The sequence below is a fragment of the Halichoerus grypus genome, chromosome 11 (genome assembly GCF_964656455.1).
Source record: "Halichoerus grypus chromosome 11, mHalGry1.hap1.1, whole genome shotgun sequence".
Taxonomy (NCBI): domain Eukaryota; kingdom Metazoa; phylum Chordata; class Mammalia; order Carnivora; family Phocidae; genus Halichoerus; species Halichoerus grypus.
This window is the reverse complement of record NC_135722.1, coordinates 4,621,207-4,641,769: the sequence shown is the minus strand read 5'-3', so window position 1 is coordinate 4,641,769 and position 20,563 is coordinate 4,621,207. Positions and strand designations below refer to the sequence as shown.

General features: G+C 45.0%; 1 protein-coding gene across 11 annotated transcripts in view; it reads left to right on the top strand.

Annotated features, from left to right (window-relative positions):
* The window catches only part of PPP6R3 (protein phosphatase 6 regulatory subunit 3), a 138,241-nt gene that overhangs the window by 108,842 nt on the left and 8,836 nt on the right, over nt 1-20,563 (top strand). For 8 of the 11 annotated variants that reach the window (XM_078057702.1, XM_078057697.1, XM_078057696.1 and 5 more), the window contains 7 exons: nt 4,588-4,685; nt 6,283-6,337; nt 7,476-7,606; nt 13,037-13,158; nt 15,512-15,665; nt 17,092-17,198; nt 19,095-19,245. In XM_078057702.1, the coding sequence (XP_077913828.1) occupies nt 4,588-4,685; nt 6,283-6,337; nt 7,476-7,606; nt 13,037-13,158; nt 15,512-15,665; nt 17,092-17,198; nt 19,095-19,245 (818 nt within the window). The remainder of the gene's footprint in view (nt 1-4,587; nt 4,686-6,282; nt 6,338-7,475; nt 7,607-13,036; nt 13,159-15,511; nt 15,666-17,091; nt 17,199-19,094; nt 19,246-20,563) is intronic. The other 3 variants (XM_078057699.1, XM_078057694.1, XM_078057701.1) reach the window with 2 other exon arrangements.

Genomic DNA, 20,563 nt, shown 5'->3' with positions numbered 1-20,563 from the left:
TGGGTATATGAGAGGAGCATTTGTACTGATTGTATTTCCAGGAAATGTTTCGTACCTGATAACAACAATGCTGGGTCGGGTAAACTTCCAGATTTGAATGAACGGAATGGTTTTGCAAGTGTCTCAGACATGCTCGTTATGCAGACCTGTGCAGTAGTTGTGTTTCCGCTTAAAGATTCCTATAGTTGAGACCTGTGGGTAAGAATAATGGGAATAACACTTTTAATGTCAGTAAAAGTAACTTTCAAAAAAATCTCTGAATGAAATGGCTTACATGTTCCTAATATCTTTAAGGTCTTTTATAGTGACTCCTAAATGAAGTTTTAGTTGAAGTAATTCATTGCCACCCTACCCTCCTACCCCACATTCATCTCCATTTATTAGCTGCTTATACTCTTTGTGGGGGAGAAAACAAGATATAAAAATACATGCACTGATTTATCCATCACTCATTGGTGGTTCTTGGGGAGGCGACCGATGATTTCGCGATCTTGACTGGGTGTTGGATTTGGGCTTCTATAGTAGAAGCCCCTCGTTCAGTTTACCAGCTCTTCATGTGGAGAAATCATCCTCAGTTGGGACCAGATCTTGGCATGTCAGCTTCTCTGGTGCGGCAGTATGACTGATGTCCCCTTCCTACCCGGCACTGACTGTTTGCTTGGCTTCTTTTTTCTCAGTCTTTAAGGCTCATCTCTTACCAGGGCCAGGGTGAAGCTTCTGATGACTCTGCTGACCCCATCTTTTTGGCATCCAAGTAGGCTGTCGTACTCTGGTAAAGGTTGAGCTAAGCAGCTGCTTGGTTTTGATACTAAGTCAGTTTAACATTCATGTTTTCAGGACAGGTCTGAAGTGGTTTTTAGCACTTCATTGGCTTCTCCATCGGTTCTTGGCACTGCTGCCCTTCGGGAGCTCGCCTCCCGGGATTCGGGGCAGGGAGCAGCTAGCCCAGGGAGGGAGATGTTGAGCAGCATGGCCCTCTTGCAGAGCAGCCCCTCACTGCCGTCCTCTTGCTTTGGCTTGCTGTTGGGCGGCACTGGCCGCCCGGGTTGCCCACCTGGCTCATTGTGAGTCCTCGTGCCTACAGGCACTTCTTTCTTGACCCCATAGTTCTCTGGTTTTAGCCCAGGAAGCACTTTGACCCTAGCCTTCTGCCCCACTGAAGCACCTGGAGAGTATTGAAATAGTCTGCTGGGCCTGGCATGAACTCCAGCGCTGCATACCGCTCCACCCCGGAGGTGAAGCTCGGGGCTATAAAATGTACGTTATCAAGGTGATTTTGAACCTGTTGAAATTGCTTTAAGAAAAGAATGCCCTAACACCTATTTGTAAATAAGCCAATAACTTTGGAACTTTGGGTGGCTGATTTAGTCTAGGAGTGGTAACGTTTAGTTACCTGGAAAGTGGATTCCCTTCTCGTGCAGTCTGATTCCATGGCTGTTGTGGGGAGACATTTTTCTGGCGTTTTTTTGGGGTTGACTGCCGACGTGCACGTGTGGCTGTCTGCATCACAGAAGTGTCACACTGGCAGAGCCCTCGGCAGCCTGCTGTCCTGTGGCGGTCATCCGCTTTGTGGAGCCCTCCGAAGTAGGAAAACTCAGTCCTTGCTGGGCAGGCCTCTCGTAAAGCTATAAATCAGTCATGGATCATTTTGCCAATAAGAAATACGTTTCCAAACGTATTCCACTTTTTTTTTTTTTAATTTGAAAAGACAAGTTTAAGAATTTTATGGTGGTCTCCATTATAATTAGAATATTAGTTTATATATATATCCATTACAGTTTCTCATTCACATTTGAAGTTAGGTTTCATATTGGTAAAGTCCTGAGTGTAGAGACTTAGGACAGGTCATTTAACAAGGTTGCCTGATCATGTCACCATGTTTGACATGGGGCCGTATTTGGCTCAGGGAATGCCTCACAGCTTTTGTGCCCCTTGACCCGTTTGGTTTTGTCTTCTGTCCCTTCTGCTTTCCTCACCTCTAGTGTTTGACTCTTCTTTCCTTCTGATTCTGTCTGAAAGAGGTGTGGAGGGTGAGGAGGTCTTCCTCTTGCCGGATCTGGAGAATTAGGGCTGCCTGCTGCACACGGGCTCCAGAGGCCTGACTGGCTGCCTCCCACTCCCCCATCCAAGCAGGCTTGTTCACAGGCAGTCACATGAGATGGGGCACCTCCAAAGAGATTTGCTTAATAAAGCGGTAGGCTCTCACTTGTCAGTGACTTGAACAGTCCCTGGCTTTGGCCAGGCTGATAGTTCTAGGAAGTGTGGGTTTTGGGGTTTTTTCTTAATAATGAAGTTTTTAATATTACACAGCCATGTGGTGCTTTCCAGACTTGGATTTCTCCATGTCTAGAGTACTTTTTCTATAGCTTTAAATATAATACAGTAACGGTCTTCACGGATGTGGCTTTTGGAAGCTCTGATAGCTTTATTAGTAAAAATTGTATTTGAAACCTGAAGTTCTTTGCTAGCTTGTATCTTCCTAGAAGCTTTAATAGACTTAGAACAAATGAGGACTACAGTTTGTTGTTTTTCTTTTTCCTCTGAGTTACTGCATGGAAGTTACTTGGGTCTGTCAGTGGCTCTGTCTCTTAGGTAGATGAATGAATAGAGAGACAGACAGACAATGTAAGTATGTGTGTACATATGTATGTATGTGTACTCACATGTATACATTTATAATATATTTAGTATTTGCATGCTCTTTATGAAGCATTTAAAGAAACACTTTTGGGAACATTTCTTTCCTTTTGTACCCAAAAAGATTCATAATACAAATACCAGTGTCACAAAAAAATAAAAGGGAAAAAAAGAATCAAACGAAACATCTGGGGAGGGACATTTTCCCTTGTGTGACCAAGTTTCTAATCTGTAAATAAACTGAGAGCCTGGCTTATGCCGCTTGCTCAGAAGAATGATTTCATGATTCTTAACCATGAAGGTGGTTTTGCCATTTTACCTTATAAAAGATAAAGATGCAATTCAGAGGAATTGGCTTCTTTCTTGTTGGTTTTTATGAATATGAGTACTGCATACCATATTTTTCATTCATATGTCCAAGACTCAGCCCTGCCTGGCAGAACTTGTCCCTGCCTTTCTCCCTCCACCGGTTCTCCCCTGGCTCAGCCTTGGCGTGCCTTACCAAGTGCGCTCCTGTGAGGCTGGCCCCCCGGCCCCCGTGTTCAGACAGTATCCCCTCTGTGGGCAGGAAAGGGGATGGCATGGAAGTGTGCGAGTGAGCAGAGGGGCGGTGGGGCTCTCGAGTTAGAAAAAAGTGAGGTTTTAGGTTCTCGGTAAACTAGATACCACTTTTTTCAGACCTAAGGAAGAGATGCCTTCCAAAGCCAAATATAAGGTTTATTTTTTAATCATCTTCAATTTGGATTATCCATGCCATAATTCCCTGCCACCAGAATGAGTAAACAGGAATTAATGGTAGAGGCATTTTTGCAGCAGATGTCTGCAGGGTGGGATCTGTGGGCTCTGCTCAAAAGGAGAACCAAGGAGGATTTGGTTTCACTCAGTTGTAGCTGCCTCCATCCCAGCAAGTGGCCTCAGGTTGATGTCTTTAGTTCAGCCACCAGCTACTGCTCATGCCCCTGGTATGGGGCTCACCTGGAGGAAAAAGCTTTCTCATCTGTCCAGAGCTCTGTCCACAAGACAGCACGCATATTGTTATTTGCCTCCGTATTTATTGTTTGGGGTAGAATGAGGAGTGGCACTTGCTTATCTTCATTGTCCTTCACTCCTGACTGATAATGTACAGCACATTCGTGGATCTCTCTTGCTCCACTGGGCCTGCTTGTTTTAAATCAGAAGATCAACATTTTTGTGAAGTCCATTTTAACATTCCCCCATTTCTCACCTAAGAAAACCCAAATGAGCCTGGTGCTCTCTAGAAATGGCGTAGGAGACAGAACAGGTTCCTCTATGGATCTTACAGTTGTAGGCTTCTCAGAGTGATGTCGGATCAGTGTTAACACTTTGTCCTCTCTCTCTAAGGTAGGTAGGGTAGAAATTACTTTCATACTCTTCCCAGCCTCTGAGACAGAAGTCTTTTTTTAAGAAAATGAAGTGTTTCTGAACTTTGTGTTGTAGGATTATGATTGTGATTCTTAGTTGTTTGACCTCTGGTGCGATGTTACTGTAGTGGATTGGGGGTGGGACATACAGAGGGAGGTCGGGTGGTCACCACTTACTGGATCTTAGGTTAAGGTTGGTTGTGTCCAGAGGTGATTGGTACATCTTATAATTTCAGACTGTCATGTGTCACTTGATCACCTCTTTGAACAAGACTTAACCCAGACCTCTCTCTAAAGATAATTCTCAATAGAGGACAGAGTGGTCACTTAACATTGCTTACAATTACATGTGCATTAGAATGACTTGTGGGCCAAATTCCAAACATTTCCCTTTTTGGGTAAATTGTGTCTGAAATTATTTGATTTTTTTTTTCTTAGAAAAACACACCAACTTTTTAAGCCCTAAGGCTGTAATAAATAAGATGGTTTCTGGAACACAAATGGGCAAATAGTATGTAGAATGTCATTAGAATCATTATATCACTGTCACTGGTCCTGGGGTTGCCAGGCCTTTTCTGATTATCAGATGCAACAAATGACGTCCAATTTTATTGACCAGTTTGGCTTCAACGATGAGAAGTTTGCAGATCAAGATGACATTGGCAAGTGAGTATATTTTCATGTTTCCCTCTCTCATGCACTCCTGCTTCTCGTGAGACACATTGTGATTCTCCTGGGCTCTGGGCGCTCTTCCATATTCGTGTGTTGAGAGGAGCCTGTCCTCCCAGGTGTCCCTATAGCTCTGGCCTGTCGAGCACTGAAGCAGCCAGAGGACAGGAAGGGATGAGAGCATCACTCCCGCACAGAGGGACTGCCGCTGGGCGTGGCCTCTCACAGAAGCTTGTTCATATTAGACTGAGCTTCTCCCGGGAACTGGAATCGCTGCTCTGCCCCTTTCCATTGTCGTGCTGGATAGCGTGACGCAGAGTAGCGAGTCCCTGCTGTAGTTGGCGGTTCCCTCCCATCAGCAGCTGGGATCCTGTTGTGGCAGGAGCAGCTCCCCATGTGGCTTCTCTGGTTGACCCACCGTAAAGGAGGGTTGGGTGTTGGGAAGGCAGTCAGGCCACTCGTTCTGCAGGCGGGGGAAGAGGAGCGGCGAGATGGGGATGGTTGGTACTATACCAAATTAATGAATGAAAAACGTGTGGGTGGTCCACAGCAATGAAAACAAATGGCCTAGCATCTGGCCTCAGGAAAGGAGAGTTATTTATGCATAAAGTATTTACGAGGGGGTATTCTAGCTCATTGAGGACAGACTTGAATATCAGATGGCTTCTCTCACGGGGCAGCGCCTGATGGTGCTCATCAGCACCCGGTGCGTGTGTGGCTCCTTGCTCGCAGTTGAGCGCCAGCCGGCGGTGCTGTCTCCTGTCACCAGGGGCAGTTTCTAGCACGTGAGAAGCCCCGATTGTACTGTGCGACTTGCTGTGTGAGCACGGTGGATGGAGGCTGCACTGTAAGCAGAGTAAGGGTTAAAGGCTGTTGGCTGCCCTAAGAACCAGCTCGTTTAGATCCAAAAAGAACAAGGACTGTCCACGTGGTGGTCATGTCTGTGCGCCAGAGGCGCTCACACCAGAGCCTGCGGGCTCCCCTATCTCCACGCTCAGTAGATGTTACTAGTTAGGAATCCGTCTCTTTAAAATTTATATTGGGTGCTTGGAATAATGATTGATTAGAACAGATCTTGTAAGAATTATACTTAAACTCACAAAGTTAACGTTCATGGGCTAGGAGTTTTTACCCCTCCTTTCTTCCTGATTATGCCATATTATAGGATTTGGGGGAAGTCTATTCTGGTGTATAAATATGGCCATCCCTGGAGAAAGTTCAGTATCTGACAGCTCTTGGGTACTTTTTCATGTTTTTGACTTATTTCTTCTTTGCAAATAGCCTCTTTCTTGGCCAAGTAAGTATGGCCCAGGGAACCATGGTTGTTACCGTGGATGTTGAAAATCTTTTATAGGAAGGCTTCAAGGGTGTGTTTATTCTGTCTTAAAGGCCTCCCTGCCTGCCTTTCCACCCTGTATGAGTTCCTTAATACCAAGGAAAGAAGCATCATTTAATGCAAGCAGGTTTTTGTTTTTGTTTTGCTTGTGGAGATTTTAAATGATAGTGTGAATATTTTAAATTTGAAATGTTTTGTGAATAGTTTCTATTAGTCTATAGGTAATTAACTATTCCTATACTTATATTTTGTTTACAGTGTTTCTTTTGATCGGGTATCAGACATCAACTTTACTCTGAATACAAATGAAAGTGTAAGTATTAATGCTTCGTCTCATGAGCAACAAGGTATATGAGGGGTGGACCAGGGGGAGCTGGGATCTGTCAGAGTACGCATACAGATGCCGCATGCGCCGGGACCCTCTCCGCTCCAGGAAGCTTCATCTTAGGCTGGTATTACTTCACCAACTCACATGACCTTCATGCTCCCTGTGGGTGTGAGTTTGCAACCATGGTTTAAGATATGGCAGGGCTGAGAAAACCCGGGTCACTTGTGATTGCAGTGTAGACATGTAGCTTCAAATACTGCAGTTTGGGTCCAGCCAGCCGCCTTTTACTTCAGCTGTATGTCACCAGGAGAGAAACTTGGGCTAGATCAGGGCCAGCTTGTCATCCCCAGGCAGGGCTCAGACACCAGGTCAGCCCCATTAGCAGGTGATGTGGGATTAGTGTTATTTGAGTGGGCACAGTCTTGATTTTTATGTTAATTAACATGAGAGACCACTGGTTTATTTGCTGATGTGATAAGGTGGAAACTCCTGATTGGACTGTTGACACTCATCACTGCTGAGCCGGACTGGTAAAAGCAGAGGAGATGTAGGTTGCTTTCCTATTAGGGCAGATGTGGGACTGTATCTCAGGTGGTGGGGCAGGGAAGCTCTTGGAAGTAACCCAGTGCTTTACCAGATGAGAGTGAGTCCGTGATGATAGTGTAGACTCCTCTATGGGCCTTTTGAATCCAATCTTTTGGGGGAGCTTCTTTGAAGTTTTGAATCCATTCTTTTTGGGGGAACTCTGTTACATAAAAGCTGACATTAGATGCTTTTACATCTTATTTTGGTGTATATTAAGCACTGTCTTTAAAAGGAAATGAAGGGGGCATCTGGGTGGCTCAGTCAGTTAAGCATCCGACTTGATTTCAGCTCAGGTCATGATCTTAGGGTTGTGATATCAAGCCCTGCATTGGGCTCCACGCTCTGTGGCGAGTCTGCTTGAGAGTCTCTCCCTCTCCCTCTGCCCTTCCCCCCACTTGTGTGTGTGCACTCGCTCTCTAAAATAAATCTTCAAAAAAAAAAGGAAATGAAAAACACAATTTATATCGGTAACTTTTGGAGAAAATAACTTGATTTTTAAGTTTGTTTTGTTCTTTTTCTCTCACTTGTTTTTATTTAGGGAAATATTGCCTTGTTTGAAGCATGTTGTAAGGAGAGAATACAGCAGTTTGATGATGGTGGCTCTGATGAGGAAGACATCTGGGAGGAAAAGCACATTGCCTTTACACCAGAATCCCAAAGACGATCCAGGTGAAAGAGTGTGTTACAGTAGCAGTAATACCCAGTGCATAAAGTACATGATGGTTAGGAGACATATATTCTATCCTGTGCAGATGTATATATGTGACCTAGAGACCAGTGCTTCTGCCATGATCAGAAATACCCTTGTTTTGGGGCACCTGGGTAGCTCAGTCAGTTGAGCGCTCAGGGCTCGATCCCACGGTTGTGAGTTTGAGTCCCACATTGGGCTCTGCACTGGATGTGGAGCCCACGTAAAGAGAGAGGAAGAAATGCCCTTGTTAGCTGATGTGAGGTGGTACCAGTACTCCTGTCTGCAGTGTGACAGGATGTGGATGAGTGAAGGTGATGAACTTGAAAATGCTGGAAGTGTTTAGATGGTTCATGAAGTGGCATGACACAGCCTCTTCTGGATGGGAGGTGTTGCTGAGCAATGTAGTATAAAGTGCTCTGAGTAGATGTTCCCTTACCAGGAACAAATGGCAGCAGCTGAGTTAATGTATTGTTTCCTATGAAAGACTAAAAGTTTCCCCAAGAAAGAGAAAAGTTTTTTTTTTTTTTTAAAGATTATATTTATTTATTTGACAGAGAGACACAGTGAGAGAGGGAACACAAGCAGGGGGAGTGGGAGAGGGAGAAGCAGGCTTCCCGCGGAGCAGGGAGCCCGATGCGGGGCTCGATCCCAGGACTCTGGGATCATGACCTGAGCCAAAGGCAGACGCTTAACGACTGAGCCACCCAGACGCCCTGAGAAAAGTTGTTTCTAAAAGTTAATCTAACTTGGGGAGACAGAGTCCTCTCTCCTTTGGGATCAGTCCAGTTGGTTTTTTTATTTTTTTTCCTCTCTAATTTGTTGAAGGTACTCTAGCCCAAGAACCTATATACATTTTTGCTTCAGTACACAGGGAGTTCTTGTTATCTGAGTATCCATTACTAGAACCTTCCTAGTTGAGAGAATAGCAGCTGAACCTTCATTTTTATTTTATTTATTTTTAATAAGTAATGTTTCCACATGGCCTACAATCCAGAGAAAACAGGATATACAGTGGTAGTCACACTCCCTCCCGGCCCCTGTCCCCTGGCCACTTATTCCTCTTGGTGAACAGAGCATGCCAGCATCACCTGCCTGTTCTCTGCGTGCCCAGCGGTTATGTCATGTCTCTTAGGAAGGCTTCTTGCTTTAGGTTACAGAAGACCCAACTGTGGCTCAAACCAGGGAAGGTGTACTTGTCTCATGATCCACAGCTGTTGAAGGTCATTAAACCTAGCTTTTTTTATGCCCACTTTTCCATCTTCTGCACATTGTAATCACAAGGTAGCTGCAGCTCCAGGAGCAGGAAGCAAGAGACAAATACCTTCATGACGATTTTTTTAATTTAATTTAATTTTTTTTTTTTTTAAGATAAAGCCCCAGTCAGACTTGTTTGTCACCATTTGCTATGAAATTTTGGTCCTCATGTTGAGTGAATTCACTAAATGGCCATTGCCTACTGCCATCTATGCTCTGGGGCAGACTGTCCTCACACGTTGTTACAGCATTGCAGCACTGTTTGTAGAGAGTGTAGGGGAAGTATGGTGGTGAAGACAGTATCTGAAGGACGTGCAGTTGATCCCAGAAGGAACACAGGATGATGAGAAAAGGCAACTTTTTATTATTTTTTAACAGCTCTGTTGAGGGATAATTGACATATAATAAATTATATAAGTTATACAGTGTGGTAAGTTTGGACATATGAATATATCCATAAATACATCATGAAACCATCATCTCAATCAAGATCATGAACTTACCCATCACTCCTGTCCTTTTATATTGCCTTCTCCCATCTGCTTTTTGTTCCTTTAGAATGATTAGTGTTTTCTAAAGTATTATATAAATCAAATTACACATTACTTACTTAATGTTGCTTCTTCCACTTAACATTATTTTTGAGTCATTCATGTTGGGTGATGTATCAATAGTTCATTCTTTTTTATGGTTGAGTAGTGTTCCGTCGAATGGGTGTACTACTCACCGAGTGGGTGAATTTGTTTATTCATTTGCCTGCTGATGGACATTTGGGTTTCTAGTTTTGGGGTATGATTCACTTGAGAATAGACTCTGGTAAGTTATGGATGTATATCGTGGGTCCTAAGACAACCACTCAGCAACAAAACAAGAAATTATAGTTAATACGCCAACAAAGGAAATCAAATCATAAAAACTATCTAAAAGAGGGCAAAAAAATAAAAGGCAGCTGGGACACACAGAAAACAGCTAGCAGTACGATAGCATTAAAACTAGGCAGCCCCATCAGGAATCATTGAATACTATTAAATAAGTGATCCCAAAACCCCAGTTAAAGTGAAGAGATGGTCAGATTGGATAAAAAATCAGGTCTCACATATGCTGCCTATGAGAAATAATTGAAATATAAAGACACAAACAGGTTAAAAGAAAAGGTAGAACATCTACCTATTTAATAATAAAGCAGATTTCAGAGGAAAGGGGTAAAGGAAGGGTCATAACAGGGTCAGGTCTTTAGGAAGACATAACACTTTGAAATGCCTATGTACTTAATAACAGAGCTTCAAAATACACGGAGCAAAAGCTGAGAAAACTGCAAAAGAAGTAGACAAATCCACAGTTCTGGTCCTGTGCTCCAACACTCCTCCTCTGGTGATGGATAATGGGCAGAAATCAGCCAAGACCCAGAACACATAATACTGTCAGCTTTCGTGACACTGCTGGACATTTGCAAAGCTCCCCACCCAGCAGCAGCAGGACAGGCACTGTTTCCAAGGGTCACGAGATATTCATGCCAAGAGAGATCATATTCGGGCCATAAAGCCAATCTCAGTAAATTCCAAAGGTTTCAAGTCCTACAAAGTATGTTCTCTGACACCAGTGAAATTAAATTAGAACTCAGTAACAGACCTCTAGAAAACCTCCAAATATGTGGAAACTAAGTAACAAGTGAGTTACAGAAGAAATCAAAGGGGGTATTCAAAGGATCATTTTTTTACTGTTTATATTAAGAAAGCAGAAACCTCTCAAACCAGTGACCTTTGCTTCCACCTCAAGAAACCAGAATGAAGGGCAAACAGAACAACAGTGGAGGAAATGGTTGCAGTCAAAAGCTGTTCTTTGAGAAGATTGAGGAAGTTGATTCTGCCTCTGGGCAGAATGGTCAGGAGAAAAAGGAATGGCTCGTACCAGGAATGAGCCAGGCGACATCACTGCTGGTACTAAAAGAATAAAAAGGGAATATTGTAAACAACTCTGTGCTAATAAACCTAACAACTTAGACAATCTTTGAAAGACACAGGCTACCAAAACTCAAAACAAAAAGAAAAAAACCCCAAATAGTCCTTTATCTACCAAAGAAGTTGAATTTTTAGTTTAAAACTTCCCACATACACACAAAAACTCCAGGCCCAGATGGTTTCTCTGGTGAATTCTACCAAACATTTCAGGAATTAGACCAGCTTTATAAAGGCTTCTAGAAAATGGAAAAGGAGGAAATAGTGCCCATGTCATTCTGTGAGGCCACATCAGTGTGACCTGATAACCAAAGCTGACGTGACAAGAAAAATGACTCGGTTATTCTCATAATGTGGATGCAGAAACTCTCATAATGTGGTTTTAGTAAATAAATGCAACAATAATACATAATGACCAAGGAGGGTTTATTTCAGAAATATGAGTTGGTTTAACATTTGAAAACCAATCAATAAGCATGTGGCTGAATCCAGCATCTATACCTGATAAGAATTCTTAGCAAACTGGAGACAGAAGAGAATTTCTTTAACGTGATTAAAGCTTCTACAATAAATCTACAGCTGGCAGCATGGTAAAAACGGAATGATTTCCCCCAAAGATCGGGAACAAGACAGCTGGCAGCATGGTAAAAATGGAATGATTTCCCCCAAAGATCGGGAACAAGACAAAAGATGTTTGCTCTTACCACAGCTTTTCAGGATTGTTGCTGGGGCTTCTCACCAGTACAATAAGTCAAGAAAAAGAAAAGCCATCTAGATTGGAAAGGAAAGGGTAAAAATTATCTTTCTTCACAGACAACAGTTCTTGTCCATGTAGAAAATTTGTTGTTGAAATCTACGAAAAGATTATTAGAACAATTAAGTAGGTTTGGCATGATTGCACGGTGCTAGGTCTATATAATTGTAGTTCTATACAATTCCAACAAACAGAATTGAAGTTACTAAATAATCCTATTCATAGTAGCATCAAAATATTAAATACGTAAGGATGAATCTGGCAAGATGTGTTAAGACTTGGACACTGAAAATTACAAGGCAGCTGAGAGAAATAAGAATTGATAAATGTTAACTCAATATTGTTAACATGCCCATTCTCCCCAGATCTAGAATCAGTGTAATCTCAAGTAAAATGATAATAGGTTTTTTAGTAACTGTCGACAAGCTAGTACTTAAATTCAAATGAAAATGCAAAGGAGCTAGAAGAGCCAAAACAGCTTTCATAAAGAATGGAATTAGAAGACTCCTGACAGTACCTGATTTCAAAATATAGTAATTGAGATCTAGTATGATCGGTAAGACAGAATAGTTCTGGGGACTGAAAAGAGTATAAATTAAGTAGGCTTAGAGGCAGCTGACTTCTGATGCAGGTGCAAAAGCAGTTCCGTGGAGAAAGGATAGTCTTTTGAACAGATAGTTCTGGAACAGGTGAACATCTGTATGCAAAATGCTCAGTCCATACCTTTTACCATATATACACATGGATTCCAAATTCCATATATACATGGATTCCAAACGGATCTTAAACCTAAATGTGAAGCGTCAGACTATAAAACTTAAAGTAGAAAATCCTTGTGACCTTGGGTTAGGGAAAGATTTCTGAAATAGGATGCCAAAAACACTATGCATGAAAGGAAATTTTCATAAGCTCAACCTTGTCAAAGTTAAGCACTTCTACTCGGCTAGTGACACTAGTAAGAAGGAAGGGACGGTGCACAGACTTGGGGAGGACATTTGCAGTCACGCGCCTGACACAAGGCTTCTCTGGAGGGTGCAGAAAGGACTCTCAGGGCTCTGTAAGAATTGCAGACAGTAACCTGTTTCTTAAACTGTAGTACAGATGTGAGGAGACCCTTCAGAAGAGATGTGTGGGTGGGAGACGGGCGCATGAGAAGCAGCTCAGCATCTTGGCCGTGAGGGAAGTGCAAGTGAACGCCACAATGAGCTACCTCGAGGCCCTGTCAGAAGGCGGTTTGTAGACGCGCCCCAGACGTTCGCGCAGAGCCAGGGGCCGGTGGGAACAGCTGAGAGCAGTTAGGCGGCACACTCACGAAGGCAGGAATGAATCAGTTGACGTGCATATGATTTTTTCTTACTGGATGACCTTCAGAATGTTCTGGATTTAGCTGGTGACTGACAGGCAGCATTAACTATTTCGGTCTCCTCCCACCCCCCACCCCCCAGCTCGGGGAGTACAGACAGTGAAGAAAGTACAGACTCTGAGGAAGAAGACGGAGCGAAACAAGACTTGTTTGAACCCAGTAGTTCCAGCACAGAGGATAAAATGGAGGTAGACTTGAATGAACGTAAGTCATCTTCTCTTCACCTGTATTAGTCACTGTGTGTTGGAAATGTGTTTTAAAATGAGGCATTCTGGGGGCGCCTGGGTGGCTCAGTTGTTAAGCGTCTGCCTTCGGCTCAGGTCATGGTCCCAGAGTCCTGGGATCGAGCCCCGCATCGGGCTCCCTGCTCCGCGAGAAGCCTGCTTCTCCCTCTCCCACTCCCCCTGCTTGTGTTCCCTCTCTTGCTGTGTCTCTGTCAAATAATAAATAAAATCTTAAAAAAAACAAAACAAAAACGAGGCACTCTGATCTGCAGGATGGGAGTTAGGTTGAAACACAGTCTTCTGAGTCCCCTTGGAGGTGTGTCAGGATGGGGCCTGAAGGAAGGAGCAAGTTGTCCCTGTGATGATGGGGTGTGTCTTAACAATGTGGACACCCCGCCATGTGGGTCTGGCTAGAGGTGCAGCACACTGTGGTGGGATGGGCTTGGGGGGTGGTCCTAGGCTCTGGCTGCAGAGCCTGGGTGCCTGGCAGCAGGGGAGAGACCAGAGATTATGGAAGACAAGGAAAGGCTATGTTTGTGGAATCGGGAATGCACTAAACCAGAGGAAACCACTTCAAGCTGAAACTATTTGAAATGGGTTCTTCAGAGTTGATTGAGGAAGCCTATAACCCTAGAACGTGTCTGGCCTCAGTGCTTATTTGTGTCCTGCTACTTGCTAAGAAGACTTGCATTCGCTGGCCTTTAAAAAATACCTGTTAACCTCTAAAAATTCAAATACATTTTTCTGTGGGTTGATATTGGGGCTTTCTTCTGGGCCGACAGTGCGTCCTGGTCCCCAGGAAGGCCTTCATATACTCACTCCTGGAGGCTGAAAGCCAGCTCGGGGTGCTGGGTGGGCCTTACCACCCCAGAGCTGGCCGGGACCTTAGCAGTAACCCAGCACAGCCCCACGGGACAGAGCCGGAAAGTGAGAGCCCTGGAGGAAGAGAGGTTTGGCCTCTCTCCTCTCATTGCTTCCCCAGCTCACCATCTTCAGGAGGAAGAAATGGGCTTTTCTCTCTGTAATTCAGTTCTAGTCTACATGGCTTTGTCAGGTTCGGGCTGCGTACCAGGTGTGGTACACAGACTCTGTATCCAGGGGTCTAGAGTCTCTTGAGGAAACAGAGATTGTGGTAGATTCTGGGGCGCTCTTCTGGGAAGATCATTTCTGTGTAGCTTAGCGTGGTGTGCAGTGAGAGCACATGAACAGAGACCTGCGTTCATCTGAAGGGACACATCTCTGAGGAGGTGACGTTTAAACAGACCTGCAGGTTAGATCCAACCTCGGCTGGCAGCCAGCGCCGTGAGGCTGTTTCAGAGGATAGACGTGAGCAGCCAGATGAAGGGAGAAGTAGAGACATGGGCGGGCAGGGTCCCAAGCATAGGATCTTATCTTCTGTTCCCATGGAGCTTGGGATGTACCTGCTGTTCACCAGCCCAGAAGCTCTCAACCCCTGAAGTTTGAGTTTTTTATGGAATCTTCATTAAGTAGACATGTTTGATTAAATCATTGGCCATTTGTGATTTCCTTTACTTTCTGCCCCTCTTCCCTCCTAGGAGGGTGGGCAGTGGGGTTGGGCTGAAAGTTCCAGCCCTCTAACCACTGGCTGGTTCCCCTGGCAACCAGCCCCATCCTGAGCCCCATCCTGAGGCCACCAGTCATTCTTTAGCATACAAAAAGACACTACTTCAGGGATTCCAGGGGTTTGGGCGTGGTAGTGAGTGGACCCCAAATATGTATTTCTTATGTCACCAGAAGCCTTCCTGTTTGTGCTAACTACACTGGACTGCAGGGAGGCCATTAAAATTATGAACTGGGGCCATGTCTGGATTGGGAAGCATTTAAAGTTTCCAATTTATTGCAGTTGAATATCCAACATTCTGCTTTTTTTTTTTTTTCTCCTAAACTATTTTGGAATAACTTTGGATTTACAGAAAAGTTGCAGAGATTGTACAGGGAGCGGCTGTGCACCCTTCCTTCACCCCTCTTCTCCCCGTGTTAATAGACTCTTGGTACATTTGTCAGAAGTAAGAAATTAGCATATTCTTTTATATGTAGCTTTGCATCCTCGTGTGATATTTCTATTGGAGAAAAAAAATCTTAGAAATGGGAATTAAGGGATTAAAGGAAACCTACAGTTTTTATAAGAGGATAGATGTTATCACATTGTCCTCCAAGTTATTGTGCTGTTTCTGCTCCTACCAGTGGCATGATAGAGTGCCCTGTCCCCACCACTCTGGCCTTTATCATTGTGAATCTGTTTCTGAAAAATACCTTGAAGTCCACTGAACTTTTGAAGTATTCTCAAAAGGAGATGTCTCTCCTCTTTTTAGCACCCAACTGGTCAGCCAACTTTGATGTCCCCATGGAGACAACCCATGGTGCTCCCTTGGATTCTGTGGGGTCTGATGTCTGGAGCACAGAGGAGCCAATGCCGACCAAGGAGACAGGCTGGGCCTCTTTCTCAGAGTTCACGTCTTCCCTGAGGTGAGTGCCCGTGTGCCAGCCCCCTCAGCCTTTCTGTAGGACTGGGGATGGCGTGTCACCTTGATTTACTCCCTTCCTGAAGGTGGTGCCCTGCACAAGATCACAAATCAGCATGGGGGGAGTAGTGACCCAGCTACGAATTACAAGGAAACCAGTCTCCGTCCTCCTTCCTTTTATCCAGGATGAGCTGGGAAAGGCAGTAGGCTGTGCACAAAGTAGCCCGGGACAGTGTGGCCCCAGGAGGTGACGTAGCAGGGTGCCGGCCCCTGGGGCTTCTCTAGCCCCACCGAGCTACCAGAAAACAGGGTTGAGGAGAATCGGAACAAGGTGGAACCAAGAACTCCTGACAGACACCTCTCTGTGGAGCATTACAGAAGATGCACAATGTATCGTGAATTTAACAGATAATAGGAACTTCTGTTTCCCTTGGAGCTAGGCTGGTGCTATAAATTAAGGGGCGTGGCAGGGATGGCTGTCAGTCTTGTTATTTGTAGTATTCTTGATGACAGCAACCTGGCATTTCATAATTTTCGTGAATCATATTACCAGCATGTGAGTAGTAATCATGGATTTCATGTCTTACTAGGCTTAGTTTGATTTGCTAAACATTGTTTTCTTTATCTCCACCACCCCATTTGAAAGACTTTGTTGCTTTCCCTGCTCTGACAAGTAATGTTTTTAACTAATCACTGGTAATAGGCAGGCCAGGAGCACAGACTGTTAGGAGCTCGTGGTTACTGTCTTCAACAAACCAGAGAACTGGCTAAAACCCACGTGGCTTTACGGCAGCTCTAAGGATAGCAGGAAGCTATAGTTCAGGGGCAAAAGTGAGATTTGTGGGAAATGTCTCCAAAGTATTGTAAATTATTTCACGGACTCAGTTCTAGCACCGGACAGTCGAGTTTCCACCTCTTGCTTTCTTCTGTCTTTTGTAACTAGGGCATACGAGCCCTTGGTTACTGGGACTGTTGTTGAAGCAGCTCACTTCCCTTTACCCCTTGTGCACAGCTCATGTTTTCTCGTTAAGTATCATTGAGGCCCGCAGGCAGTTTGGCTTAGTGTAAGCAGGGATTTTCCTAAGATCGGCACCACGGTGTGCTGTCAGCCCCTGCTGTCCCAGCCCTGGGCGCCTGGTGACGAGGGCGAGGATGAGAGGCTGGTGCATTTTGAACCTTTCTGCAAACCTCTACGAAACCTCCATGCTCCTGTGCTGCTCACTTAGCGGGCTGTTTGCCTACACACGCTCACCTGCGCCACAAGCAGCATTCTGCACCTAGGTCTGTCTGTGTCTCTGTCCGTGGGCTCTCTGACCGACTGCCCGTGTCACCCCAGTGGGGCCAGAGCTGCCTTTCAGAGGGTTTTTGTGAACCATGTAACTGAGGGCTATTTGCCATTGCTAACATCTGAATTTTCTCTTTTCTAAAAGTACAAAAGATTCTTTAAGGAGTAATTCTCCGGTGGAAATGGAAACCAGCACCGAGCCGATGGGCCCTCTGACTCCCAGTGTTGCCACACTGGCCGCACAGCCGGAAGGTAGGTGTGGGGAGCAGGGCACCAGCTGACAGCCTGCTGGCCGCTTGGCTGCGGTTGCTCAGGCTGGGGCTGTATGCTTAGTTTTCTAGATCTAAACACTTGTTTCTGTCCACATAACAGTTTATAAAGCCAGTCTTGACTCACCGGCTCAAGGGCTCAAAGGAGTTAGGGAGTTGAGATGGTGGGTCTGAGGTCCGCAGGACAACCGATGAAAAGAAATTATGTATTCATTCCAGAACCAGGCTTGGTGATTCTAGAAGGCATAAGGGATCTGTTATCAGTTGTTCAGTCCTGTCAGTGTACAGAAATGGAAACAGGCCCAGAAAAGAAGAATGTCTTAGTCTACAGTGCCCAGTGTGAATAAAATCAGAATTAGGTGTGTGTGTTTTCAAGCCCGTCTGGTACCCAATTCTTTTGTCACTTGGAGTTTGCTTTACTGGAGCGCACATGGGTGTCTCGGCATGTTTCAGGCTGTAAGGCTGTTTATTGTCTTCTCACCTTTATGAACAGTTGAGATGGTCAAGGGTATCCAGTGGGTTGTCATGTTCAAACTGCACACGTTGTTCCTTGCAGAGACCCTGAGCTCTTTTCAGCCTAATGAATGGGGCTTGGGAGGTGGGAGGAGAGGGAGGTTGGTGAAGGGGGGTGAGGAATCAGTATGTGGAGGGGAGAAAGAAGTAAGTCCTTAGAAAAAGAAAGGAGGACATGGGGGGGGGGCACAAGAACCAAGGGGTAGGAAAGGTAATAAAACCAGTAACTAATGTTGGTTTTATTTGTCATTCTTCTAAACATTTTATATAGATGACCCCATTTTATCTCTCAGTTCTTCAAGTGGGTTTAGTTAACTTCATTTTATAGATAAGAAAAATCTTGCCCCAGAGTGATACAGCTAGTAAGTGGTGAGGCTGGGGTTTGAATTCAGGGAGTGTGACTTGAGAGCCCAAGCTTATAACTAGTATAGCATATGGCTACCTATTACAGAACAAAGAAATAATCCACAAGGAACCATAAGAAAGTAACTTAAAGACCCAAGTGGGACCCAACTGAAAGGAAAAGGACGAATGAGAATAGTAGCCTGAATAAACTGTAACATCAGGGGACGCCTGGGTGGCTCAGTTGGTTAAGCGTCTGCCTTCGGCTCAGGTCATGATCCCAGGGTCCTGGGATCAAGTCCCACATCAGGCTCCTTGCTCAACGGGGAGCCTGCTTCTCCCTCTGCCTGCCACTCTCCCTGCTTGTGCTCTCTCCCTCTCCCTCTCTCTCTCTGACAAATAAATAAATAAATAAAATCTTAAAAAAAAAAACAACTATAACCTCAATACTTGTGGGGTGAAGCGGGCGGAGGCTAGAATATATCCAGCTGCCTCCTGTGCCCTTGGCTGTGGACTGGAACACCCCCGGAATGGTACGGCTGGCTGGGAGAAGTTGGGGGTGTGGGTAGACACTGAACTGGGAAGGCTGGAGGGGCCCGCTGGTCCTGTGCTGAAAAAAGCCTATGGAATGGCATTTTTAAGAAGGCTGCCCATCGGGGCACCTGGGTGGCTCAGTCGTTGAGCGTCTGCCTTCGGCTCAGGTCATGATCTCAGGGTCCTGGGATCAAGCCCCGCATCGGGCTCCCTGCTCATGGGAAGCCTGCTTCTCCCTCTCCCACTCCCCCTGCTTGTGTTCCCTCTCTCGCTGTGTCTCTCTCTGTCAAATAAATAAATAAAATCTTTAAAAAAAAAAAAAAAAAAAAGAAGGCTGCCCATCAAGAAATGGCCTAGGCAACAGCCAGCAAACCATCTTTCTTTTTCAAGCAGTAGATGGAACATCAGGTGGATGGGTCCCCACAGAAGGTTGGGGAGACTTCTTGTTGGTTTTGGTATGCGTGACCATCCACTGTGTGTTCTGTTTCAGCGCCAGCCAGCGTAGCCATGGAAGCCAGCTCTGACGGAGAGGAGGATGCAGAAAGTACAGACAAGGTAACTGAGACAGTGATGAATGGCGGCATGAAGGAAACTCTCAGCCTCACTGTAGATGCCAAGACAGAAACCGCAGTCTTCAAAAGGTAACCAGGGCCAGATCCTGCTGGCAGCTTCAGGTTGTTGGGGGGGTGGGGAGCACCTCAAGTGTTAACATCTTTGATTTGATTCAGATGTGGGTTCAGGCATTAGCCTGACATTATCTTAGCGCCTCTGTTCAGCCCCATGAGTCTGAATGAAGACAGGGAGAGTTTGGGGTCCCTGAGTGCCTTTCCCCTCTCTTTCTAGTACTCAGAAGACTGTAGATTAAGTCTAGTGGGTTCAAAATACAGGAGAATAAAAAATGGACACATCTGTAGCCAAGTAGAAACTGGCCCATCAAACCCAAAGGGTCAGTGCCCTGCACACAGTCTTCTCCAGATGTAATGCAGTCAGTAGAAATCAGCAGCAGAATGATAGCTTGAACCGTCCGTTTGGAAATTAACCTCACTTCTAAATTCATGGATCAAAAAAGGAATCCTACAGGAAACTAGGAGCACGACCCTGAAAGAACAGCAACAGCACTCCTGGCGGAGCTGGGGCTGCGGCAGGGTTGGCGCTCGAGGCTGCATCTCCGTACTCGGCAGAGCCCTGCGGAGCAGAAGGGGTGCGTCCCACCTCGCGGTGAGGTCCCTGCAAAACACAGCACAAAAGGGGAGCACGGGTTCCCCATGGGGGCGCATATGCACGAGACTCCAAAGTTAAAAGCTAGCAAACCGAGTCCAACAGGGTGTTCTTGAGTCAGGATGGAGGATGTGTCCGGTGCAGGTGAGGGTAGGGTGACCAGGTAAAGTGTTCTGGGGTGATTCCCAGACCTGTAAGGATAAAAACCATTGGGACCTTAGGTAGATGGAGAGGAATAGTTGATGAAAATTAAAGCCATTCACGATTTTTTGGCCGTCGAGAAAGTAGCTCCTTGAAACTGCTAAAGGTGTGTTCTGAAAATCTATAGCAGACTTGGTTCTTCACAGTGAAGCATGCGAAATACTCCCTCCAAGACACGACCCGGGCAGCGAGGCGGGCCTCAGTCACTCTGCTCTTCAGCACTGGGCTGGCAGTCTTAGCCAATGCTGCGTAAATTAAAAAAAGGTATAAAGATTTGAAAGACTAAAATGGTTCTTGCTTGTTTGTAGATTATTATTTTCTACACAAAAAAATTCCAAACAGATCCGTGAACAAGTACTCAAATTACCAGGGAAGTTTAGCCATTGCATCCTTTAAACCGATATGAGATGTGCTAGATGCGCCCCCTTTTAAATTAAAATGTTAAACCTTGTCTGTAAGATTGAAAGTCATAATAAAGACCTAAATAAGTAGAGAGATACGCCATGTTTGTTAATGAGAAGATATCTTTGGGATTTTTAA